General features: G+C 35.9%; 1 protein-coding gene across 2 annotated transcripts in view; it reads left to right on the plus strand.

The window, feature by feature from the left end:
• The window catches only part of LOC145662816 (uncharacterized), a 198,469-nt gene that overhangs the window by 144,242 nt on the left and 26,385 nt on the right, over window positions 1–27,842 (plus strand). The window contains exon 1 of one of the 2 annotated variants that reach the window (XM_081728708.1): window positions 27,688–27,842. The exons of the other annotated variant lie outside the window; for it this stretch is intronic. Within the exon in view, the coding sequence (XP_081584834.1) occupies window positions 27,823–27,842 (20 nt within the window). The 5' untranslated portion in view covers window positions 27,688–27,822. Of the gene's footprint in view, window positions 1–27,687 lie in introns of those variants that run through there. 2 annotated transcript variants of the gene reach the window in all.

Raw genomic sequence — 27,842 nt, forward strand, 5'->3', positions numbered from 1 at the left:
TAAAAATATAATGCTACAGCAAGCGTTTGGTTATTCTTTCTCATGAGAAGCTTTCTGTGGGGTAAACAAGGGGGGAATCAAGTTAAAAATGGATATTATTGTAACGGAGAATTCCGAATTCCATCTAGTTCCACGCTAATCCCATGGACTACATATGACGTTCAGATAGACTCTGAGGTAGAACTTAAGAAATACCAATAACCCCCCAATAATATGAGCCTGGCAACATAGATAGCAGTGAAACTTGTTAAAGAAATTTTCAATTTCGTGGCAGGATGTTTTCACTGCCGAAAGAGATCTCGTTGCTATCCTTAACGGCATTAAATGAAGACAAGAAAAAGAAGAAAAGACAAGAACTGAGTTAAAAAGACATCGGCAGACTATATCTTTTTCAATTTTTTTATATTCTTTTACTCGAGATTTCTTCATAGTTTGTTACTAAAATACTTACTAACATATCCTCATTTTATTGTCCTAACAAACCAATATGGGTACGTTGTCAGTAAAATAGTTTAGATTGATCGATCCACTTGTGGGTAACCAGAATATTTCATGTGACGCCCCACCCCCATTACAAAATTCTGGCTAAATGAACCAAAATATTTTACCAGTAAAATAGTTTAGAATGACCCAGCCCCTAGTGTCATAACCTCAATATTTCATCACGGACCCCCGCTATTACGAAATCCTGGCTACGTGCCTGTCTGCCGGCTTGCATTTTCGCGGATTCCAAGAATTTCAGATACCCTCTGATCTTATTGGCCGATACAGATAGGACATCAAGAATCATGACCTACATATAGCGGAAATAAAGGCCAACTGCTGTCGGCCCTCGTGGCCAAGGGTACTAGGGCAACATTCTAGTAATGAAAATAGTTTTCGGCGTGTGTTCAGACCCTGCCAAGGAATTTTTTAAATTTTCGTCACACCTTTTTCATTAAAATAGAATTGAAAATAATACTCAAAAAAGTGATTTACCGATTATTTTTTAAATTTTCATAACACTTTTTTCATTAAAATAAGCCTGCAGCTTTACTATACAAATTCATAGTACAAGTAATAATAATAATAATAATAATAATAATAATAATAATAATAATAATAATAATAATAATAATAATAATAATAATAATAGGAACGATTTAGAATCCCCGCAGGGGTTGGTTAGGTTCTGTTGTCTTGCTCAAATTTTTCTGTACATTTTGCATGACCAACTTCAAACAGTGCGCGAATACTGAAACTCTTGGAATAGGCGAAAATGTTGTCGGCTTTTCTTCTTTGGAAATTAGAAGTTACGATGAGGTAGAATAGTAGTAATGTAAATCAGGAGCAGTTAAGAACGATGAGGTAGCCTCAACTAGAAGAACGTTTCTTGATATTTCCCTTATTGACGAAGGTCTATATAACTTGTTTTAGAGTTAAAGAAGGAAATCTAGAGTAAGTCATTGTGACACTCACAGAAGGAACGTCTTCTTATAGGAGCATTAGTATTTTGTATAGTCTTACATGCAACGATTTTAACTAGCTAAAACTTTAGATAAAATATTAGGTGACGCAGTAAGTAAGTGGTTAGCGTATTGAAATTCTGTTCGGCGGATCCGGGTTCGAATCCCGGCCAGGTTGAAACTTTTTCAAATGTTCCGATTTCAATTTCAATACATACTTAGTGTGAGAAGAAAGATCTTCTCTCCTCCAGAAAGAAAATGATGTTGGAATGAGGAGAATTGGAGAAGGTCTCTCAGTGGAGGCAATCATTCACAAACTTATTTCCAGCAGTGGTTCTAGATTTGATATTTTCATCTACTTTCAAGCATTTCCTCGTAAATGCGTGGTCAGTACTGTTATTTCTCTAAACATACAGTATATAAAGAAATAATACATTACATACACACCAATATTGAGATTAATATATGGTGTTCTTTGGAAAACATGAACCGAACCATAGAGATTCGTCTTAGAATGGAGAACTCTTTGGCTAGTCACCTACTTTACAATTTTACCTGCATAACGCCTGGATCAGGTCTACCAACTGCTGTCAGTGCCGAGAAAAGTTGCGTGTAAGTTAGGTTGCATCTGTCTAGGCGTTCTCACAACTGCAAATGACCAGGACCCCAAGTAATGGAATTAGAGCACTTAGGGGGAGATACTTTTGTAAGTGGCTGTACGATTGCATGATTAACTTATATTAGAAGCAGTGCCAGGTTTACGTATAAGCTAAAAAAGCTGTAGCTTAGGGCCCCATTCTCTTGATGGCCCCCAAAAAATTTTAAAGACTAAAACTGGCTGTAATATTATCTCCAAATAATAAGAGGAAATAAGATAAAGCAGCAACAGCGTTTTTTTTTTTTTTTTTTTTTGTATTTTTATGCACTAGGCTGTTATGAAGCAAGTAATGAGGCCCTCGCTTGTAATGGGGCCCTGTTTTCGAACTCTGTTTGTAATAAGTCCCTTGTTACCTAACCTTGCTTGTAATGGGATCCCCGTTTCTCAGCCCTGCATGTAATGGAGCAACTGTTTCCCAGCCCTGCATGTAATGCCTCCCAATCCCGCTTTAAATGGGGCTCTTCTTTCAGAGTTCTGCTTGTAATGTGAACCTTGTTTTTTAACCATTATGTTTACCATAAGACTTCGCAGTATAAGTGTTATCTTACCATGTACTTGTATGCTGATAGAACTCTAGTGCTTCCCTTTCTCGTACTCTTTGGAATATGACAAGAAATCGAGGCTGGTAACAATGGATTTAAGAAGAAGATATGAAAGAGCAAGATAGCGAAATAATAGTAAAATATCAAAAATTACAGCCCTAAACGGCGATACTTTTTACATAGCGAAATTATGGATATTTTGCTGTACATATTAGAAGTAGTGTCAAGAAGTATTTTTGTAATATTCAGTTACTATCCTTGCCACTCACTTTCATAGTGATCTATAGAGTGCCAATAACGGTTCAATAAAGGAAAGAAGAGGAGCATGGATCATTCGTTTTAGTCATCTGAATCGTTCGTTTTTATATATTAACAGCGCATTGTATTTTGTTATGTATTATGGTGTTCAGAATAGCACAAGTGAATTTATCTTGTGTAAGTTAATATGTAGCAGTCTTAATGTGTTAGGCCTGTCGGCACTAGTTACTACATAGCAAGGTAAAGTACCTAAATCTTCTCACGTCGCAGCAGAAAGAAGCTTCATATAATATTCATAGGCTTTATAATCATTTAGTTTAACAGTGACATTTTTCAACGATATTCTGATAATTTTTTTAGCGAATTTGCGTCCTACTACACCTCGTATAATTTCCGGGGGTTGCATTATATTTTGGCCCGAGTTACTTAGTAACTCAACCTGAAAAAAACTCACACGATTGGTTGAAAGTGGAGTTGAGCCTCAGACGATACTTACTTACCCTGCGTGGAAACGTTTGAAACTTTACCAAAAAAGCTGAATAGAGACAATTTGAAGTTACAAATGTTGCGACCTCCACATATAGAAGCATGGAGTGGAGCTTTGATTTTAATTGGCGCGGAAGGAATCAGAGAACAAGAAAAGATCTGCAAGGGGCTTAATTGGGACGAAATTAAACTACAGCTAATTTTACAGTTTTTCTGTAATATCTTCAAAACAGAGAAAAGTAATTGAAAAGTGGAAACGCAGTGGGCTAGACATTATTTTGCATAAGATACCACGACTTACCAATCTGCTTTCGCTTTGCAACTATTTATAGGCATTTATTTGCGGCTCTATAAAAATCTGCTGTCCCAATGAACAATGAGGACTACTATGATGATATTGATATTATGTAAATACATTCTATTCACTACACTTGTATTGTGTGTTGGTTATAACATAATGTCATATTGATAATGTTATACAGAAGGAAAGTCAAAACGATGGACCCGATTTCAGAAATGTATTGTGTAAAGTCTAACAAACATATGTTATTATGAAACTGTGCCATGAAAGGTCAACTGTCAAAGTTTTCTTCAAACATATCACAAGTGTAAGTACCTTGGGTAACACGGTACACATCAAGCCGATAGTCTATCTCCTACCAAACCTTTTGTAGCATTTTGCGGTCAATATCATAAATGGCTGCTGTGATGCGGGCTCGAAGGTCATTCAATATTATTGGAAGTGGTGGTACGTAAACGTGATCCTTTACAAAACCCTACATGTAGAAATCTCATGGAGTTAAGTCATGTGTACACTGATCACAGATTTAATTACATAATAATGAAACACACAGAAAGATTTCTCCCTTCTGTACAACGCCATTCTTCTTAACTGCTCGCTGCTGACTCCTAGCGGTAGAAAGTGGAAACATTGAGAAAAAACTAAATTTTGCAAGTTAGCCTTTCGAAACGCATGTCTCACAATAACAGATTTATTACATTTCGCAGAGTAACTTTCTGAAATCGGGTCCATCATATTCACTTGCCCTATAATTATTAGCAGTTTGCGTAATATATTGACACCTCGTATTATTTCATGTTATAGCAAGCTTCTAGAGAGAGATTATGAGTCTGTATTTTGTTTCTAACGAATTTTGCAATGTATTGTACCTAAATGTTGTAAGTTGATCAATATGTAAGTTAATAAAATACATATTTGATATGTAAACGTATTTAGATATATATTAGGCCCATACATTACCATATAGCATATATTCAAATCTCCAAAATGGCGATATTTTTTCGCTGAAAAGATATATATATATATATATATATATATATATATATATATATATATATATATATATATATATATATATATATATATATATAAAGGGCCCCATTACTTTCAATAGCTTAGGGCCCATCAAACTTAAATCCGGCATTGATTAGAAGTAGTATCAACAAAACAAGACATGTGGATCTACTGAACTGTTTCCTTTCCTCAACTCTTCTTCATTATTACTATGTCGAGGAATTTGAGGGTTGCGATGGAATTTGATTGGTTGATGGTCGCTTACTCTGAGGGAAGAACACAGACAAAGTACGTGAGAATAAAATCCCGAGACGAACATGCGGACTCAAGAGGAACTGGAATGGGGAATGGCGGATTCTTTATAACGAGGAACTGCATAATTCATACCTTTACCAAACACTGTTAGGGTCATCAAGTCTAGGAGGCCCAGGTGGGCAGGTCATGTATGCCAGAATGGAAGAAAGTAGGAACGCTTTTAACGTTTTGACTGGAAATCCAATCGAAGGACCAAAGGACCAAAGGACCATTAGGAAGACTTACGTGCAGATGGGAGGACAATTTTAACATGAATTTCGCAGAAAAAGAGATACAAAGTAGAAATTGGATCCGGTTGGCTAAGGACAGTAGTCATTGGGGAGTTTCTGTGAACGCGGCATTGAGCATATGGGTTCTATAGGCCATGCAATTAGTTAGTCAGACAGAATGATCACGATAATTCCTATATACTCACGAACATCCGCCACCTGCAAAGAATATATACCTAGGTATATTGTAATATTTTTTGCATATGACAGCGCTCCAAGTGGTGAACAACAACAACATCAACAAAGCAAACGAAGAGAAATGTAACCCAAAAACGGACAAACGTCATCACCCTGTACTCTCGCTGCGACTGGTGGCTAAAATTACCAACCTATCTCAATTCACTGCGACTGGGCCCAGCTAGATACCTACTTTTTTCTCTCTGTCTTAGCTGCAACTAGGCTCTAAAAATCCCTATTCTCTCTTGACTGCGCCTGGGTCCTGAAAAATACCACACATACATCTGTTGACTGCAACTGGGTTCTGAGTGTCTAACTAATATATCCCTTGGCTACAACTGGACCCTAGGGTATCCCTAATCACCAGCTACCAAATTAAAAGACTCTGTTAGTATTCTGACCGCCATTAAAATTGTAAATTACATTGTATCATAATAAAAGTTTATAATAAAACAGTTATTTAAAAAAAAGTCGAAAACCTGTAAACGTTATTGGTCTACTAATCTATCTCAGCAGAGTATTTTTATAATATGTAGAGGAAAACTTCTATTTATGGCTCTTAAATGGAGACACGAAGGCTCAATGATAGAAAGCTCACCTTTGGTGCTAGAAGTCCGTGGTTCGGTCCCAAATCAAGGGACTTGGTGGTCAACATCGCGTCGGTGTTTTTTCCCACATTCGGTAGATGTTCTCCCACATTCTCATTCCACCAATTATTTCATCCTCATTCACTTTCATCAATCATCAATCTCTTTTAGCCTAACGGTCATACACGAGCGTAAAACTAATATATTGATATTTCGTTGCATGAGAACCAGAGGAACGTAACTCCATTTTAGTACGTTTACATTCAAGAGAACAAAAGTATATTCTTAGAAAGATGTGATTTTAATAAGATAGTAATTGAGCGACATTACAACAGATGATCGACAAGGAGAACAGATGGCGTTACGTTCCATTTACACCAAGGGGGGGCTTTCAAAATTATGTTCAAACATGAAGAAAACGAAAACCGTATTTTTTTCAGTTACGTTCCTATGCGACGATTTATAACCTTTAAATAACTGCATTAGCCAATTCAACAGTCATAATTTTCTGATTTCTCCTTCGTTATCCAGCACTATCACATTAAAATACGTAACATGTTCACAAGAACCATAAGTAACTATTAAAATAAGATTATTTTCTAATCAAATAATTAAGTGATGATATATTTATGGAGATATAAACTCAACGCATGTATTTAGTATGGACACAAATACCACTTACTGTACAGTACATACCCATTCAAAACAACTTGTCACTTTTTAACTTAGAATTTTGAAAATCTTGGCCCCACACATATTACATTCGCAGAGCGGAACATAAATTTTCCACGTATTTCTTTTATACAGGATGTTTCAAAACAACACGAACAACTTTTGGGGGGTGATTCCTGATCCTGACACCAAGATAAGACAAAAAGTATAGACAAACCTGAGTGCACAAATGCTTAATTTCGAGTTATAGGCTGCTGAAAACATGAAAAAATGAACTTTAAAGGCCCATAGCTCCAAAACTATGCGATCTACCGTAGTCGGGTCAAGGCTTCACTTGGGAACTAGTATGTGCCCTATCCAAATATCCATGTTTCAGAATCCTAAGGTACTCATGCCACAATTTTTAGAGGGAATTTGGCTATGGGTGTATAATCTGAAGTACTCACCAACTACCTCTATAAAAATTGTTGCAGAAGTACCGGAGTATTCTGAAATTTGGATATTTGCATAGGACACATACTAGTTCCTAAGTGAAGTCTTGACCCGATACGGTAGGTTTCATAGTTTGGGATCTATGGACCTTTAAATTTCATTTTTTCATGTTTTCGGCAGCCTATAACTCCGAAAGGAAGCATTTGTGCACCCATGTTGGTCTATACTTTTTGTCTTATCTTGGTGTCAGGAATCACCCCCCAAAAGTTGTTCGTGTTGTTTTGAAACACCCTGTATAAAAGAAATACGTGATTTACTTAGAGACTGTGTGTTATTTCTATTTTGAATTACTAAAACAAAGCTAAAACGAATAGTTATCGAATTTCAAACTACTAACTTAAATAAATTCTTACATTGGGTATTTTGAATGAAGCCCCGGAAATTTTAATATTATTCGGAATTTTCGAAAATCCAGAATCTTCTAATACGAGTAATTAGTTACTACTTTTCTTGCGAAACTATAAGTTGAAAATAGTTCACTTAACATCTTTTATTTTACATTCATACTTTTTCCTGTTTATAAGAAAATTTAAAATACAGCTGCTCATACATAAGAGTACACCCCCTTTCCGAGATAGGAGAACGTTTCACCACTTCCTGAAACATTTCTTCAATAACTGTGAAAATTAGTAAAAGATTCCATAATGCATACGAAAGGTCCATACAGTGGTCTCGCGTGGCGTAGTCGCTAACGCTCTCGCCTTTAATGCGAGAGGTTCCGGCTTCGATTCCCGGTGGGGGCACTCGATAAAAGCTTTTTCAGGTTAGCTATCCTGAGTGAGGTTTTCCTCATTCACACCAGGCAAATGCCAGGATAGTATCTAACATACAGGTCCCAGGCCTCTTCCTTCCCTCTTCAACCCTTTCTTCCTTCCTTTTCCTCGGATAGTGTGATCACCGAGGGGCATCATCCCTCAAACGTGAAGGGCTAACATGGCCTTAGACGCCGAAAGCCTAGAAATCCAATTCTTCCCTTCCCCCACGAAAGATCTCCAGTAATTTATGAATTCCAAAGGCAACTAGAAATAAAGCTACAATCAAAAGAGGAAATTTCTCGAAAAAGGAAGAAAGAAGGAGCTACTTCCGTCCTTTTTGAAAAATACACAGGAGTAAAAATCAATGCCAGGGAGGACTCTACGCAAGCCTCCACTCTTAGTGCACTGACATTGAAACAGGATTCTATGTTCCATTTATGATCTGGATGTTACAGCGTTTTTTTTTTTTTTTTTTTAATTATTTGACTACCAACGGGACACATGTGTCCCATGCGACAAGAAAATTAAAAAAAAAAAAAAAAAAACGTTGTTCTCCCATCCGTTCAGATGTGATCAGGATATTGTGTTTAGTTTCCAAAACTCTGTACAGATGTCAGGAATGTCCCACATTAAAGGAGTCCTACATGTATATATAAAAGAATATTCACATTAAAAAAATTGGTAGTCAAAGGGTTAAAATAATTTATTACGAAAATATTGGACAATCATATTCAAAATAAACTTACTCCTTCTTAGAAACTCTATCTGTAACCGTATATAAGATTGTTCAAATTAGTTTTACACTGTATTCTTCATCTTTTCGAGCTCTTTCTTTGCAGTGTATGTTTCAAAATTTACCAACTGTGGTTGCGGATAGAAAGCATTAATAAAGAAAATAGATTTTTAGATTTAATTCCCTTAACTGAAAAAGATGCATGGTGCAAATTGCGATGCATGGTGCAAATTGCGATGCATGATGGATGAGTTAAGTTCCTTGGCCACTGCATCTAAAACGAACACTGCAACTTAGCACGAGGTGTCAAGAAAAATGATTTTAACGAGCCTTAGGGATGAGGATGGTGAGCGTGGTGAGTTTGGGGCCACCACCAGCCTTAGGAATACCAACTTCGCGAGTGGGTTAAGGCGTATATATACTGCATTGAAGAAAAGTGACAAATATTAATCGAAAAATTAAAGTTCCTTCTTCTTTGTCTGTGTCATGTATTTATTCGCACAAGTGAATGACAAATCATTGACTGAATATTAAGTAGCTTCCATATACGAAATTTCGTACTTTTTATATTATGCGGCTCAAACGAAACTTGTAGTAACAATAATAATCGCTTTAAAAATCTAGAAGTAATAATCTATCCACAAAGTAAGTTCTGTTATTTGAAGTTCACAGAATTTTAATACCCAAAACTTCTATTTTATGCAATAAATTATACTTGAACTTATCCTAATATTGATCTAACAAACAAATTGCGCTGTTTCTAGTGTCCCATTATTTTGTCGTCTTAACATTTTAAGCGCTAGATTCTGAGACACAGGACTTCCGAAGAATGCTGACCTTTCTCCTACATTAAAAAAAAATCAGATCTGAGACCTAGAAATATCGTAGACAAATATAAAAAATGCAACATACATCGCTGGAGAATTTGAAGTTTCTTCTTTATTTTGGTGTATCATATTTTACATTTCTCTGGTAGCGACGAACGTATGTCGTCTTACGAACTGTTACTTCCACGTCGCACGTCGAGGTGAGGACTACCTGCATCTTGCCGGAAAGCCACAGGGGTGGATGGATAACGAAATGAGGGCCCTAATGTTTGTGTGTGTGCTTTGTCAGTCACACATGAGTTCTGGCTCTATTTCAATGACCAAAAGTAATATCTATTTTAGTTGGCGGGAAATTTTGCTTCTAAGCGGGAAATAACATGGCTTCGGCTGGGAAATTAGCTGTTACAAAACTGACAACACTGTAATAATTAGAGAGCGGATTTTTAAGATGCAGCATCTTTTCTAAAAATGTAGTTGTTATAACAAGCAAAGTTCAAAATATGTATTTCCGGCATAAAATGAACTGAAATGAACGCACTTTGTTGCACCTCGTGGATGTTATATATATATATATTTTTTTTTTTTGGCTAGATTAATAAAATTTCTCCTTTTTACTTCTTTTAACCTTTAGCACCTTTCTTGTCCCTTTTTTCCCTTTTTTTTTTTAATGGATAGAACAATATGTTTTATTTTCAATCCGCTTTACACATAATATTCCATAAACTCAGACAATCTTAGGCAACACAATGACAACAATATCGGCGCAGACAGTCAATAAATAACCTTCTGCACATATGACAAAGAGAGGCAATTTCCTTTCGTCTTTCAAAACTCCGAGATAGAAGGAAAAACACTCCTTTTCCTGGTACCATTGTTGCGCGTGCCATCGAGGTTTCGTGTAGAAAGAAAGTTGAGAAAAAAGTCGAGCGCGTCATTCGCACTTTGGGGTTTGAAATCTTTGTCTTTTCCCTCGCAATCAGTTCTGTGACAATCTGAACTAGAACTTGTTCTTCTCAATTAAAGCATAGCATGCCAAAAATCAAGAAGGAAAAGTTGAATGCACTTGCAGCAGAATTTAAGAAGGAATGCATTGAAAGTGATGGTATAATTCTTCGATGTGCAGTTTGCGATGCAAATATTTCCATCGATGAGAAAGATCAAAGATGTAGATTAACCAGCATATCAATTACAGCAAACACATTGAGAACATGGAATTTCACAGGTCAGAAAAATGTTTCCGCTTCCGGGTCTGAAAAACAGCGATCATCTACTGTGTTTACGCAAATCTTCTCATGAGGTTTCTCAATTTCATTTTCACTTGCTTGTTCCAAGAGAGTAGATAAAGACAACGAGAACGAATATTGGTCCTTGTGGCTTTATTGTTAGCATACGCGCCTTTGGTACGGGAGACTTGGGTTCGATTCCCGATGAGAGCTCATGTGGTTTCAATTCCGCGTAAAGCTGTAGGTCCGTCTCCTATATAGCCTTGGTGATGAAACGAAATACTAAACTTCAGACCAATTAAACAAAAATAACGTCCCAACGTCAACCAGAATTCGTAGGTTTTGGTACCCAGTATGTATTCTTCTGCTTTCTAAAAATACGTGTGTGTTCCGCACCATTCCGTTCATTACGATTGTCTTTATTCAATTCAATTTGCTACATTTTATCTTTGACGTCGTTGAGGAGTTGCTATTGGTGTAAAATTTCACTGAAATGATGTGTTCTCCATAGCTATGTTACATGTATTTTCTACATTTCTTTAACTCGCATTTTGATGAAAAGATTAAAATGAATTTAAAATAAGGCATCTCTTAAATATACCTAAATATTATTTTTCATACTAACCCCTCAAACTTGCATTTAAATCCACACTCTCTTACTCCACTGTGGGGTACCTGGTTCGATTCCAGCTTCCGTTAAATGAGCTTTGTGATGGACATACACCGTGTCTCGGGGTTCTCCTGTTTCCTCTCACTTTTGCCATTCCACCATAATCATAAATCTCATCCTCACCTTAGCCTCGGTGCACAATCGAGGGATGTTAAACTATAAAAATGTTCGTTTTTTAATATATATTTTTTGTTTATTCCCTAATTGTATACCTACTACAGAATATTCTAAATCATTGTTGCTAAAATTATAGTTTATATTCTTGTACTTAGTGTTGTCGTTGCTAAGAGCAGGAAAATTCAGTGGTGCGACTTAGGTATTATCGATAAGACGTATATAAATAGTGCTCTTAAATAAATATGGAGGATTGGTTTCGAAGTTCTTTTATTGCAAAATACGAAACACACTTTCCTTATATAGACGATATTATCGATACCATCAGTTGCGATAGGAGGTGTACCGAGTACCAAAGCAGGGACAGTAATGGCAATACCATCTGGAGTTTCAAGTTTGACGAAGAAGTAGTCACAAAATATTTCATATTCACTCTGAGAGCGTATGCCGTCTTCTGGATTTCTCCAGAAGAAATGTCTGTGACTGGAATACTTCCTTATGTTAGTATTCGGTCCGACTTTAGATCTTTTGTTCAGTTACATCGACTGGATGCCAGTGACGACTGTTTTGCTTTACGCTGTAATGAATCTTCGAACTCATTAATTACAGATGAAGATGGTAACGAAGTTGAAGAAATTGATGAATTACCGTCAAACAACACCTTCTTATACTTTCTGCATACTTCCAATTCTCTTACCACTCTTGATTCAGACGATAGCAGAACTATAACAACTGATGGTAGCTTTCTAGATGATATTCCGGAATCAGAACTAGATGGAATAATCTTCGATGCAGACACATCAGAAGATAAGAAGTCATGGTGGAGCTATATTTTCTGCTGCTTCAGTGGCTGTTTCTAATCAAGGATTAGTGTGCTTTTATGTATTTGGAACCTCTATTTCATCTACAGAGGTCAGTTAACAGGGAGGACTTCAGCAACTGACATCTCTAGCTGACACATTAAACTTGAAGCCCCTGACTCGAAAATACCTATATATGCCACTATCTACTTATTTGGTAAACAAGAAACGAACAAAATTATAATTGTAGATGCAGTGCCTTGGCTCATATTACTGAAGATAATGTTTGGATAGAAAAGTAACGAATCTAATTTTACATAATTCGCATTACATTAAACACTACGAAATAATAATACAAGAAACAATATAATTGAGATAGACAAATTGTGAACTATGAAGACGGATCATCGGCTTTCTCCAATGAAATTTTGAATCTTCCTCGATTAACACTTGTTTAAAACAGAAGAGCTTTCCTTATGAATTTGAGTTAGCACATGTGGAACAATGTTGTATTCCGTAATATTGTACTAGTGTCCTAATATATTGTAAAGAAGCGAAGCATTGTTGCTTCTATTGTTTGTATTTGAAATGTTACTTGTACGTAATGTATGTTATTGTTTAAAATAATTGTAAACACATGTGACAATTCAGCCGCAATGAGGGAAGCAATTTTAGTTTGGAAAAAATATTTGCTTTGGGAAGTTGAGTGATGATAAGATCACTGTGGAGAAACCAATGAAATTAATGACTGCTGATTCATGTAATGAAGGCTTTCAACTTATAATATGCACGTTATCTTTATCTAGGCATGTTTGGACTTAATTGGAAAGAAAAAAGAAAATAAAAATTAATTACTGCCGTTTTCCAAGATATCTCCTAAGGACAGTCCTCGAAAAATTTGTAACTTCTCGCTTTCGAACAGAAACAATAAATAACCATCCGTTGTTCAACCTGAGTTATTATTTATATTATTATTTTGAAACCACGAAGATAAGATGGATGTAACTTAAAGTATATAACAGCGGCTCTCAACCTCGGGTATGTGGAACCCTTGGATACGCGCCGAACAATTCGGTTTACCTTAAGTAGTAAGGGGAGAAAAATGACATAATCTTTGCTTACAGCGTAAACAATGTACACATGTATCAAAAAGTGTTAACAAAAGGTACACAAGATAGGGAATAAAAGAAAGATGTAAAACATTAAGTACGAAAGTGCTTAATCAAGTAACTATTTTGTATTCGAAGTCTGCAGAATTGATCAGAGGAAGTTCACAGCAATCAATTTCATAAGTGAATGAATAATTAGAAAAGGTTGGTGCTAATAGTTTATTGTACCTTTCAGCACTGAGGCTATATGAGAAGTTGATCTAAATTTTAACGTGGAATCCAAACAACATGCATTCTCACTGATGATCGAACCCCTATCCATCTTGCCTAAGGCACGTATGTTAATAATATAACCACGAGGACCTCTATAAGTAGAAAACAATGCAGTGAGATGACTTATTAAAATTTCTGAAGAGATTTTTGCCTAGTTAAGCCATCCACATATTACAGAAATCTCGGGAATATCCTGGGATATCAGTCCTAGGATATCGGATTTTATTTTACCATCCTGTTCAGCAGCCCGGTTCTATGAGACGTGGACTTATAGCTTAACGTAGGAATTCGAATCACAAAAGCTCCCGCCGCAAATCAAACCCTGGGATCTTGAAATGTGCACTTAACGACTCATTTTTTCCCAGTCGATGTCCCATATCTCGGGGTCATCCTGCAAGGGAAGCGGAACTACTCAAATCGCAGTTTTGAGTTTTACTTAATATCAACGTTAATGACATAATATTTAAATACAATATTATGCTAAAGAACATACGAAAAACAGATTTTTTTCCATACATTACGACCTTCGCAGTAAGTCCAAATGTAGTAAGTTTTATCTTCATCTGCATACCATTTATGATATTGCGTTTTGCAAGAAGTATATTGGAGCCATATCTCTGTATTTCTTTGAGTTACAACTTAAAAGGGTGATACATCTAAGCGTGTAAGCATAAAGTAACATGTAAGCGTGATACATCTACGCCATACGCATGCTCGGAATTTCTTTATTTTTGTGAACTCAGAGATCTAGTAGGATTATATACAGTAGCAATAACAGAATGAAATACTAACAACAGGGCTCCCAGCTCATGAAAATGCCTCATCAATGAAAAGTTTCATTCCTGCATTATAAAGTGATTCAGCTAACTGTGTATGAGTAAGACTGTCTCCATTTTTACTTCGGTGAACGCCTTTCCCGAATGAAGCGGCAAGCATACCGCTCAGAGAGAGAGAGAGTCGACCAGTTACTTCGGGGTAGCTTCCTATTCTCCTTCTTCACTTAAGTAGTCACTTCAGTGTTTTCGATTAAAACTTAAGTCATTTTTGAGAGTTATACTTTTTTTGGAATGTTACTGCTTTCTAACTTGCCACAGACTTGTGGCAGTTGACTTGCCTTGCAGTACTACACCGATTCAGTTATGTGCTCAGAAAGTAGTGATAGTGATTGACAATCGATTGGTTGATAAGATCAAGTTTATGTAATAATGATTGATATGATCATAATATTCATTTGCGTACTTTTTTGTATTTTTAGTTTTTTCCAATAAATGTTTAGTGAATTTGAATTCTCGGTCTACGATCTATTCAGGTACGAAACAATCACTCTCTCAGTGTTGAATAAGTATTTTCAGATTACTATCCAGTCTATGTTACACTGTTCAAGAACGGTGAACTCAAGGCCGTCTAGTAATAGAGAGCACCAAACGTATATAGAATCGCTTGCTAATGACTTGCTTCCCCAAATATCTTTGTATAAATAGGACCCTTGTAACCTCAAGATGCCTTGGTACAAGAGTAGATAAATATCGACAAAAATGATATTTTTTAGTAGCTCTAAGGCGTAATAAACTTCGTACAAACAAGAAGAGAGCCATATAGTGTCCCGGTTATGGGATCCCAAATTACCCTCTACGAAACTGGTCCTGGGAAACCGGTGACCAGTGATTATTTACTCGTCTGTTGAAGGCATCTGCTTTGTATACATTTGTTGGATATGGATCAAGCTGATCAAGAGTATTTTAACAAAAAGATTGTATCGTGTTCCTTGTGCATCGCTACAAGTACGCCTTTACATATCATTCTGTAGTCAAAACTATTTTAGGAGCAACAAACTAAATATAACAATTTTTGTTCATAATAGGACAATTTTGAAGGAGCTATTCGATATAGTCGCTTAGAAAAAATATTTAGACTATATACGAAGTTTGTCAGGAAAGTAAAGATACGAAGTGTTAAGTTTTAGTTTATTGTGTAATATTTTCTAAAAATTAGGAAACACTCTAGTATTTACAGTGCAGCTCTCACTTGTTTATTCAAGATGGTGATTGTTGGAAAAAGGACGTGTATAAGGCACGAGCGGTGCAACATTTTCTCCAATAATAGTGTATGGAAGGCCTGATAATAAATTATATAATTACGTGCAAACGACAGTTTTCAAACGGTAAAATATAGATAAAAGTTTTATTTTCTTGTTGGAACTGTGTACAGTACTCGATCGAGATGCAAATGGAAAATATTATCCACTTGAAATCTCAATTTTGAACTTTTGGTGACATGTACCCTCTTGGTTGGCGTCTTCTGTAATAAACACACAACGCTTTAGTAAGATATGGCCAAAGTCAGCATTCGTCAAAAAGTGTTACGGAACGTTAAAAGGAGAAAAAGACTTGTTTCCAGTATTAAAAAAGAAAGAATAAAATCTATTCGTTTCTACCTAATAAACATTTCTTAATCAGACATATGCTCATAATATGTCTGATATGATATGTAATATGATATGTAACATGGTATGATATGTAATATGTCATATCACATGCATATAGTATCGATATAAGAAAACAAAGCAATTAATTTGTTTCGCAAGTGGAATATTTTCCAACACGTCGATTCCGTCATTCAGCCTTTCCCTCCTCGTTTCTGGTGCACACCACGATTTCCAAACTCGAATAATTGCATCATCATCTTTTCATCCTGAACTGCACTTGCTGAGTAAACGTGAGTACTCAGCATGGTGTCTAGAGAAACACCTATTCGTTTGGAGAATAGCGTCATAGAACATAAAAAGTATTATGAAATAAAGAGTGGTAGAAGTTTTGAACAACTCTCTCCGCTAGTCTTACTGTGTGCTGAATATATAAAATGAGATGTCATAACAACTTGTAACTCTTCTCGAAATGACAATAAACAATAATAATTAAAGAAAGGATCTAATGACTAGAGTTTGCACTTTTGGTACACATGATCCTGGAGTCAGTAGAAAGCACACACAATTTAATTTCACAATCATCTGCTTCCATTAATCATCTGACTACTTTAACCTAAGGACAAAAACGTGGAACTTTAAACTACACAAAAGAAGTAGAAGTTTCGCACATATCTTTTTGTTATCTCAGAAAGCATGTAATGAGCAAGTTTGTAACATGTTATCATGCCATATTTTTGAGCTGAATCTAACAGCGGATGGAGCTGTGGTTTTCAGTTTCAATGCTAGTTTGAAACACTGCAATCGTCAACATAAGGAGTATTTTCTTCTTGATAACATCGTTGGGCGGAATAAGAATTAGGCCAAATGTGGATTTGTAATTCGTTTAATATGGTGGATATAACTTTTATTTGCAAATGACAGCCGAGAAGGGATTAGACGAAATGATAATTAGTCAAAGTGGGAAGTATCCTTCTAAGAGGGGGCTTCCTCTTGGTTATATGGTTAGTGTACGCGTCTTGTGTGGGGGAGACATGAGTTCGGTTCTTAGTAGGAGCTCATGTGGTTCGAATAATAAATGAAATAGTGGATCCACATCTCTTATAGCCTTGGTGCCAAAAAGAAATGTTAAACTTCAGACCAACTAAACAAATCTGAAAGACATGCTAACTCCAGTTCCCCCACCACCCTTCCAAAAGATAGTGTCACTTGTCATCTGGCAGCAGAAATTTAGGAACAAAGTTCGAAAAGTAAGTTGGCCGTCTCAGAGTCCTAAAGTGTAGTAATCCTTTTTTAAAAAATATTATATTTAGCTTTCTCTTGGTGTCGTTTTAAAAACATACGCGACATATGTGAGCTATTACTGGCCAACACTACCGAATATCGTTATTTGGGATCAACTCAATATCTTCGATCTCATCAGTCAAATACCGAGATTGCCCAGGTTGATGTATATACGTCACAATAGATTTTCTTCTCTGAAAAAATCCTTTCCACTTTCTACACACTGTTAATTTTAGGTGAATTGATATTCCGTTTGTATCATGTTACACGTATTAGTATATAACAATAATACGAGTCAAGTGTGATAGAAATTTGCATTGTAGTATATCTTATATGTATATTTTGGCACCTATTACAGTTTTAAAACAAAAAGTTATTGTTGAGTCTCAAAGACAATATTAAAATTCTTACTTGTAAACTATCAAATCGATATTTCTAACGTGCTTGACTTAATTTCTTAAATTATTTTCTTTAGTTCTTTTATTGTTGGCGATTTGTAAGACCTGTGTGTTATTGGTTCGAATCCCGCTCAATGTGTAGACTGTGTTTCTTCCAGACATGTTTTTGGGAGCCACTGACCCCCCGGAGCTCTGAGAGTGCCCCGGAGGAGACCAAAATAATACGTCTATAATATAATAATAAATAGAATAGTACCTGCAGTGCCCCCCGGAACATTTTTTCTGAAAGAACCAGTGTGTGTAGATGTTGCATGCCTTTCTGACGCATGGCATGACTAGTGATGGGTAAATTCCCGGGAAGATTTCCCAAAATGGGAATTTTCCGGGAATTTATGTACAATCACAAAGAAAATTGCATTCTATTACTATATTATAATTTCAAAGTTAAATTCGTTTTTATTATTATCACAGTATATTATTACTGTTGTCTCCAGAGGAGTTTTTAAAATTGCAATCCCCAAAATGGGAATTTTCCGGGAATTTATGTACAATCACAAAGAAAATTGCATTCTATTACTATATTATAATTTCAAAGTTAAATTCGTTTTTATTATTATCACAGTATATTATTACTGTTGTCTCCAGAGGAGTTATATTCTGAACAATGTTATGTTATTTTATTAATATTTTATTATAGGCCCTATTTAGAGAGTACGCATAAATGGATATTTATTTACAATATGTTCTATGAAAGTAAATATGTTTCAAAAATGGTACAGTAAGTCCGCATACTTTTAAACCGCTAAACAATTTAAATTTACATGTAAGTGGATTTTCTAAACTTGACTTGATATTATAAACACATTAAATGTTATAAACAAATTAGGTTGGGTAACTACCAGAAGACACATGTCCCACCATTTTGTCAACATTTGCGCATAAATATGTATGTTCATAATATTTGCAAGATATATTTTCCTATCTTTATACTTTTGCATGTAACATTGCCACACACGACCTTTCTTCCTGCCCATTTCTCGAAATTTCATGCGTTAATTCACATGTAAAAGAAGTCCGAGTACCTCTTCAGAAATTCGAGTCAGAGAGAGAAGACAGACCTACGTCTATTACTAACGGTGATTCAGGGTTTATTAATAGTACCGGTAGTTCATCTCTATTTCTACATAATTCTACATTACTTTACAAAATGGATGCTTTTCGTCATTTGTAAAGTAGTTCTTTGCTACTTTTGGCTATTGTTTAGCTTTGAGGGGCCAGATTTTGCACCTACTTTTTTGCGATATTCTATTCCGATGCGGTTGTTTTATACCAACATTAAATTCAGACAGCATTGCCGAGTGAGCGTAAACGAGTGAAGGCGGGTTAGAGCACCGCAGGGCACGTTGTTTTCTATCTTCGTTACCAACAATTCACTTTCTCTTCTCACGTAAATCAATTCCACTTACCTTTACGGTTTTTGTACAAATTCCCTACTGCCCTTAAAAAAAAAAAAAAAAAAAAAAAAAGGTGTTCGATACTTTCTTAACTACTTGAATACCACTATCAACTCATTTCTTCCGCAAATGATCCTACTTTTTGCTAATTTTGGCAACCGAATACTAAACAATTACCCTACTTTTTACTGTAAATGGAAATGGAACTTATAAATTCATATTATTAGTTATATTCATATTCATATTCATATTCATATTTATTTGCCTGTTCATAGCTTACAAATGAGGACAATCCTCAATTAAGCATTACAGTTGTCAGATATGATTTACATTCTCTATATATTATCAGTAAGATAAGTTTCCACAGAGTAATAGCTTTTTTCTAACAATAAATCTAACAGAGTATTTCTGAATATCCGTTTTTCGTTAATGTTCTTATACTTTGCTGGTAATTTGTTATATAATTTTATACAATTCATATACACAGTTTTGCTAAAATTTGCATAATTCTGTTGGATAATATATATATTACAATTCTGCCTAGTATTGTATGAGTGAATCGTATTAGCTAAAGTAAATAAATCCTTGTGCTCGATTACATACATAATTGTGCGATATATATATAAACTACGTAATGTCAATAATTTATATTTTTTAAAAATATTTTTACATGAGGATCGTTCAGGCATACTTAACATTATTCTAATAATTTTTTTTCTGTATTCGGAATGTACTAGCACTTATTCTCGAATTTCCCCAAAATATAACACCATAGTTTATTTTTGAAAAAACTTTGCTATATTATAAGGACATGACAGCTTCATTGCACAAACTACCTTGCAACCTACGGGATGCAAAGCAGAGTGAACTGAGTTTAGTATTAATGTATTCAACATGAGTATTCCATGTTAAATCTTCATTAACATATACTCCTAGAAATTTAATAGATGGTGTTTGACATAATTCTACAGTGTCTACAGTTATTGGTACAAGTTCATTTCTTTGGCCCGGGAATCGAAATTTGACAATGTTAGTTTTTCCTAAATTCATAGTATAAAGTACAGTCAAATAATTTTAAATTTTTTAACCTCCAACTTCTTTAAAACCTAGAAATAAATCATAATAAATTAAAATAAAGTAATTAGTCATATGGCTCTTATAATTTGGAAGATAAAGTAAAGAAATGGAAATAAATTCCTTCCCGGGAATATATAGGTCAGGGGAAAAACCCGGGAATATTCCCATTTTTAAATTTCTTCCCACCGGGATATATTCCCACTGCCCATCACTAGCATGACGCATCTTCAGGTTGCGTATTTATGAGAATAATTAGATATGAGGATAGCTGCGAATACATTGAATAGTCAGACACGGACACACTACAAGTGGTGGTTCATCAGCATGGGAATTTGGTGCGAAGTTAACAAACTTATTCTGAGGAAGAAGAAGAAGAAAAAAAGAAAACATCTTGTGAAAGTTCACAGAACCTTCGGACTTGAAGTCTCATTCTTCCATAGTGGGTTGCATCAACGGTACGTGCAAAATTTGCGTTTTAGTTTGTAATAGTCGGCATAGCAGTTATAATTATTTGAAGCTCTAATCACGTTACGTTGCGATCCTTAAATTTTGAGAAGACATTTATGAATTAGATTCCAGGACTTACACCATGGCATGATCTCAGCAAAGTAAAATGGACATGAGATTTGGAACATAATACAGCCTTTCCCAACCGTTGTGCCGCGAATGGTCCGCTGGTGTGCCGCGAGGAAATCGAAACAAATTATTAATTCTATAGGAACCAAATTGCAAGACATGGGAAAATGTATATTTGTATTTCACATTACTATGAATCCCTACTATAAATCTACAATTTTAAGTTTCATACTGCGTTACTTTTCTGTACATTTTTAATGTTGAAAAATGTCTTTATCATTGTCATAACCATTATTGCTTCTTTATTGTTGCAGACTATTTCGTAACTTGAAATTTGAACATATCATTCAATATATTCAACAAAGCAAACATGCATACAAATTACCTACATTTGTGTTTTAAAGTTACTGGAGATTTGTTTATTTGTTCGTTATTTAGTGATCTTCCTTTTTAGTGAAAGGTTAGATACAGTTTTGGAAAGAGAAGGGGAATTTTTAAAAACCCGAGCCCTATATTTCATTGCAATTGTTTTCTATTTTAAAATTAGAATGAAAAATAAGCATAATGATTTACCGCGGGAGAAAACCAGTGATCGAGCTTTCTTCTCTGTAAGAAGGAGATCAGTAATCACAGAAAAATACCACGATATTTTATATTTACAAATAATAATAGTAATATATATATATCTAGTGTAGTAAAAAGTAATCCATTATTTTGCCAATAATCCATTATTTTGCCTGTATCTCGCGTTGTATAAGTCCGATCGGGTTCAACGAGATGACGTTCAAACGATGAGATTGCGTACTACAAGCACTGTTCAGATATGGTAGATTGGGGTGAATAGGGCCACTTTCAAGAAAATTACCTTGTACTGCTACAATTGGTGCAGTTATGATGAGTTGACTCAGTGTTGTGTGAGCGCGAGTCAAAATGGACACTAGCAAAGAGAAAATACGCTATATTTTACAGGTTTTCTTCGATAAAGGAGAAAACGCAAGACAGGCGGCTGCAAATGTGAATAGTGTTTATGGTTCTAATACTGTAACAGCCAATCACGCCCAATTTTGGTTTCGTCGATTCCGTTCCGGTAATTTTGACGTCAAAGATGCACCACACACTGGAAGGCTAAGTGTCGAAAATGTCGATAAAATCATGGACATTGTCGCGTCCCACCGTCATGTAAGCACTGTGTCGATTGCCCAAGAGCTAAACATTGCACAAAAAACCGTGTGGAACCATTGCATAAGGCTGGATACAAAAAGAAGCTTGATGTATGAGTGCCACACGAGTTAACGCAAAAAAAAAAAAAAAAAAAAAACCTCATGGACCGAATTTCAATCTGCGAATCGCAACAAAATCGACCCATTTGTGAAGCCGTTGGTGACTGGCGATGAAAAGTGGATCACTTACGACAACGTCACGCGAAAACGGTTGTGGTCGAAGCGCGGTGAGCCGGCGCAAACGGTGCCCAAGCCAGGATTGACGGCTAAGAAGGTTTTGCTGTGTGTTTGGTGGGATTAGCAGGGAATTATCTACTATGAGCTGCTCCCCTATGGCCAAACCATTAACTCGGAACTGTACTGTCAACAATTGGACCGTCTGAAGGCAGCAATCGCCCAGAAGCTTCCAGCTTTGGCCAATAGGAGAGGCATTGTGTTCCACCAGGAAAACACCAGGCCACACACATCGATTGTGACTCGCCAGAAGCTCCGGGAGCTTGGTTATGAGGTTCTTATGCGTCCACCTTATAGTCCGGACCTGGCACTGAGTGTTTACCATCTGTTCCTGTCCATGGCGAACACGTTTGCTGGTGAAAAAGTCGCTTCAAGACAGGCTTGTGAAAATCGACTGTCTCAATTTTTTGCCACTAGGGACAAGGGCTTCTATGAGAGAGGCATCATGATATTACCTTCCAAATGGCAACACGTTATCGAACAAAACGGCGCATACGTGACCTAAATCGGATCATTCTAACTATGGATAAGTCAAGCCTTCAATGTCATGTCAAAATAATGGATTACTCTTTACTACACCAGATATATATATATAATATAGGTGTGCCGCGAGAATTCAAGTTACACCTGTAGTGTGCCGCAAGTTGAAAAAGGTTAGGAAACGCTGACATAATATATAAGAAATCGTTACAGAACAGGCAGATTAAAATCTGTAACGAGTGAGTTAGAGAAATATAGGATGGAACTAGGAGTCCAGGAAGTTAGATGGGAAAGAAGAGAATCGGTGTAGACCGGAAAGTTTCCGTCCTTTTTGGAAAAGGATATAAAAAAAATCACCATTTAGAAATAGACTTTTTCGTTCACACACTAATAAGATCAGCAATTAAATAGGTTGAATTTGTTAATGATTGGCTTTCTTTTATTTCTCTTGAATAATTGCTAGTGGGATATTATTGTTTTAAATGTACATGTTCCAGCAAAATATAAGGATGACGATATAAACAATAGTTTTATGTTGAAGTAGAACATGTATTTGACCAACTCAGACAATATTATATGAAAATTCTATTAGGAGATTTCAATGTGAAGTTAGATGAGAGGGTATTTTCAAATCAGTTATAGGGAACGAAAGACTGTTTAAGAAAAGCAACGACAACAGCGTAGTCTCACAAATTTTGCGACATGCAAACACCTTATTCTGAAGAGTAAAAAATTCCCACATTGTGACATTCATAAATATATTTGGACCTCATCAGATGGAAAAACCCATAATGAAATTAATCACGTTTTAGTAGACAGAAGAAGACAGTCTATCATAACTGATGTTCGGGCGTTCAGAGGAGCTGACTTTGATACTAATCGCTACCTCGTAGCAGCGACAAAAGAGATAGATTATAGTCGAATAAAGGAAATATTCAATATCTGAAGACAGAGTGGTTTATTTTTAAAAAAGTTAGGAGAGAGAGATAGGCTAGAGGAAATACCAGATTATAGTGTCGAATAGATTCTAAGTTTTAAAAGATTCTTAATGCATTATGCAGGCACGTAGCCAGGATTTCGTGAAGGGGGGGGTCCGTGACATGAAATACTGTGGTCATCACAAAAGGGGCTCGATCATTCTAAACTATTTTACTGGAACATATATTAGTTCGTTTAGCCAGGATTTCGTAACGGGGGGGGGGGGGGGGTTAACATGAAATTCTGAAGGCCCAGGAGCTCGATCAATCTAAACTACTTTACTATCAACATATATTGGTTTGTTAGGACAATAAAATGAAGATATGTTGACAAGTATTTTAATAACAAACTATGAAGAAATTTCGAGGAAAATAATAAAAAATAGTATTGAAAAAGATTTTACAATATTTACGTCCTTCTCCTGTTTATTCAAATACAACAATTTTATTTTCGTTATGACCTCAATTATTATAAAAAGTACATACTCTATACTGTGTTGTAAACTATCTTCTAATATAAATAAAATAAAAAGTTTCTTTGTGTGTTTGTTTGTCTGTGTGCGGCCCTGGAGACCAGACGAGTGGACCGAGAGTTACCAAATTTTGGTCAGGGGTACCTTGGCTCAGACCCCAGGTCAAGACGAAGTGTTTTTTTTTTAAATTTCGATACAGGGGGGTCTCAGGGGGGCGTTTACCGGAACCGGCTTGGGAACCAGAAAAATTGACCGAGAGTTACCAAATTTTAGTCACGAATACCTTGGTCCAGGCTCCAGACCAGAGTTAAACGTTTTTGTCGAAATTCGAATCAGGGGGTCTCAGGGGGGCGTTTACCGGGACATGCAAAAGTAGTTGAAAATGATCGATATTTATTTATTTATTTAACAATCACCAGATACAGCTCAGAGGTCATTTTACACTGGATATCCAACAACATTAACAATGGAAAGGATTTGGGAAGGTATCGGCCAGGGCCTGTTTAGTAGGTGCCATCCCGGCATTTGCCTGGTAGGACTGAGAGAAACCCTGGAAAACCTCAGTCAGGATGGTCGGCAGCGGGATACGAAGCCACGACCTCCCGAATACGAAGCCAACGCTCTACCACTTGAGCTATTAGTGTCGAATTCGTATTTACGCGGTCGCTGAAATCAATGGTGAAACTCGGATTGCATTAACTTCCAAATTCACGCTATTCGGCTCCGGGCCGGGGGGTCACCGGAGGGGGGTGAGATACCAAGACAAATAAAAGTAATCCAAAATGACGGATATTAGTGTCAAATCCATAGTTTTCGCGGTCGCTGAAATAAATGGTGACACTTCTATTAGCGATGACTTGCAAATTTAGTTACAATTTTATGCGGGCCGGGAGTCAGCGGGGGTTGCATACCGAGACATGTAAATAATAGCCCAAAATGACCGATATTAGTATCAAATCCATAGTTTTCGCCGTCGCTGAAATCCATGGTGATACTCCCACAGGTGTTGACTTCCAAATACAGCCCTTGTGCGAAGCATGTGTATGTTCAACTAGTTTTACAATATATGCGTTTCTTTCTCTGTTGAATCAAATGCTAACAGAACTTTCTTATTCTGTCAACTATTGTCGGTTCCAAATGACAGGTTAAAGGAGCAATAGAAAATTGTCCTTGAAACAGCATGTTTGATACTGCAAGGATGCGATGACGAAAAAGTATGATTTAAAATATTCACGCTGTTACACAACGGCACTATGATTTCGAAAGCTTGAAATCTCCCTGACTAGTAGCGGAAATTCTGAGAATTAAATAACTTTTCTTGAAATTTCAAATTCCCTGACTCTTCCAGATTATCTCGCTTACCTCGCCATCATATTGCAAGTAATACAAATCTCCTCATAAGAAAGGAGTAAGCAAAAGCTTCCTGTCTGTAGTTTTCTTTTTAATTTTTAACGCTGATCCTTCTTTTTGTCATTTCATTTTGTTTTATCCTTCCTTAATTTTTTCCATTTCTGGTCTCGAAGGGGGGGTCCGGACCCCCCGGACTCCCCCCTTGGCTACGTGCCTGCATTAATGTTGAGGATACCTGGGTTAAAATCACGTGGAAATACATTTAAAACAACACAGTATGATCAGGAATGCACTAAACTGACAAAAAAGAGAAAATAGGTAAGAAAACTATCTTGGTTAAAAAATGCGGGTGATAGAACTGCACAAAATTCCATTGACATCAGGCGGGAAGCTTTCAAAATTTAACAAAGAAACGTGATTTTTTAAAGCTAAAGTTGTTGAATTTGAAGATAACGGTAAAAACAAAGATATTCGGGTTATGTATAAAGACATCAACCAATTTTAAGAAGGTTATAATGTCACGATTATGAATGAAAGAAAGCGGAAGGATGAATTCTTAGAGGTAGAGATAATACCTATATTTTGAATAGGTGAGATTTCCTTGACAATTTGCTATACACACAGTTAAAAATTAGTGTTCGTGGACAAATTGAAATGCATACAATACCACTGTATATTCCAGAGTCTAACCAAACAGAAACAGGATTTGCTATAAAGAACTTAACCTCTTCAGTGCGAAATTTTCAGATGCGAATCGCTGTAAAAAGTGTATTTTTTTTATTAGAACTTTGGAATTTGTTACCTGTTAATAACTTTCGAACCTCTCACGCAATCACAATGAAATTTTCGGCATTATGCTCTTTGTCATTGTCGTATTTACGGTTATCATCGTCATCATCGTCATCATCATCATAATCATCATCATATGGTTAGGTTACACAAAATTTGGTAATGCCTCAACAGATCAAACCCAATTTTTCTGTGTGGTCTCTTGGGGTTCCTAGGTGAGCGCAAACTCGCTAAATATTGTCGGGAATAACATTACTCATACTATGGGCAAGTATATTCGCCATACGCAATAAAAAATAGCCAAAGCAAAATGAAAGCGTATATATACGCCATCCGCACAGCAGGTGCGTTTTGAAGACACGAGTTAACTCGCCACCCACACTGAAGGTGTTAAAGAAATACACATCTCTGTGTGTAGATGAAATTCCTTCTGCGTTAATTTTGGCTGAAGGAGGAAAATTGTGGTACACAAACTCATTCATCTCAACTGGAACAAGAAGAAATTACCACAAAAGTTAGATGGAATTAATCATTCTTCCAATCCACAAGAAAAGGGCATAACTGATTGTAATATTAACTACAAAGATATCTCTGTTTCGTAAGTCATATATAATACTTTTAAATATTTTGTTAGCAAGATTGATCCCATACGCAAATAAAATTTATTTAATTATTTATTTAGAAGAACGAAAATACACGAATTTTAAAAATTATCTATATTGGATCTCCAATGTGTGTAATTCACTTTAAATATTATTAGATGTTAATAAATGTTAATACTACAAGAAAGGAAAAATACTTGTGAATATAGAAAAATAATAGTATATACAAGTGTGGCAACCCCCCTTTTTTTCTAGGAGGAAACTTTTTGAAACTCCAGAACACATTCCATCCGTGCAGTTGAAGACACCATACCGCCAATATAATTATATATCTTTAAGTAATTGTTGAAAATTAAGGAAAGTAAAGATCTTGAAAGAGAATGAAAGTGCTTAGAGAGAGGGAGAAAAAAGTAAAAAAATAATTAAAAAAAAATGAGAATACAAATAATACTGTATTTATGACATTTGTCCAGATGCTGTATTTGTGCCCCTAAAGTTTACGTCCGCTTAACGTGAATTGAAGCCAGGGATTAATTCCACTCACAAGAAATAATTAAGAAAGTACCACGACTGCTTTTCCTGATAAAAGGCGTACATTTAACGTGAATTCATGTTTGTTTCAATTTCAGTAAACTGGTATAGTATGGAAAATAAATAGGTTTTCAATCTTCATTGACCTTCGGATTTCACATACTTCGAAGGAGCGGAGCGAACTACTCTCAATTTGGCAAAGGCATATGTTGATATTTTGTTGTACCAAAACAACATGGCGTCAAGTTCGAAGCA

Source organism: Thermobia domestica, chromosome 10 (genome assembly GCF_964235325.1).
Source record: "Thermobia domestica chromosome 10, izTheDome1.hap1.1, whole genome shotgun sequence".
Classification (NCBI taxonomy): Eukaryota; Metazoa; Arthropoda; class Insecta; order Zygentoma; family Lepismatidae; genus Thermobia; species Thermobia domestica.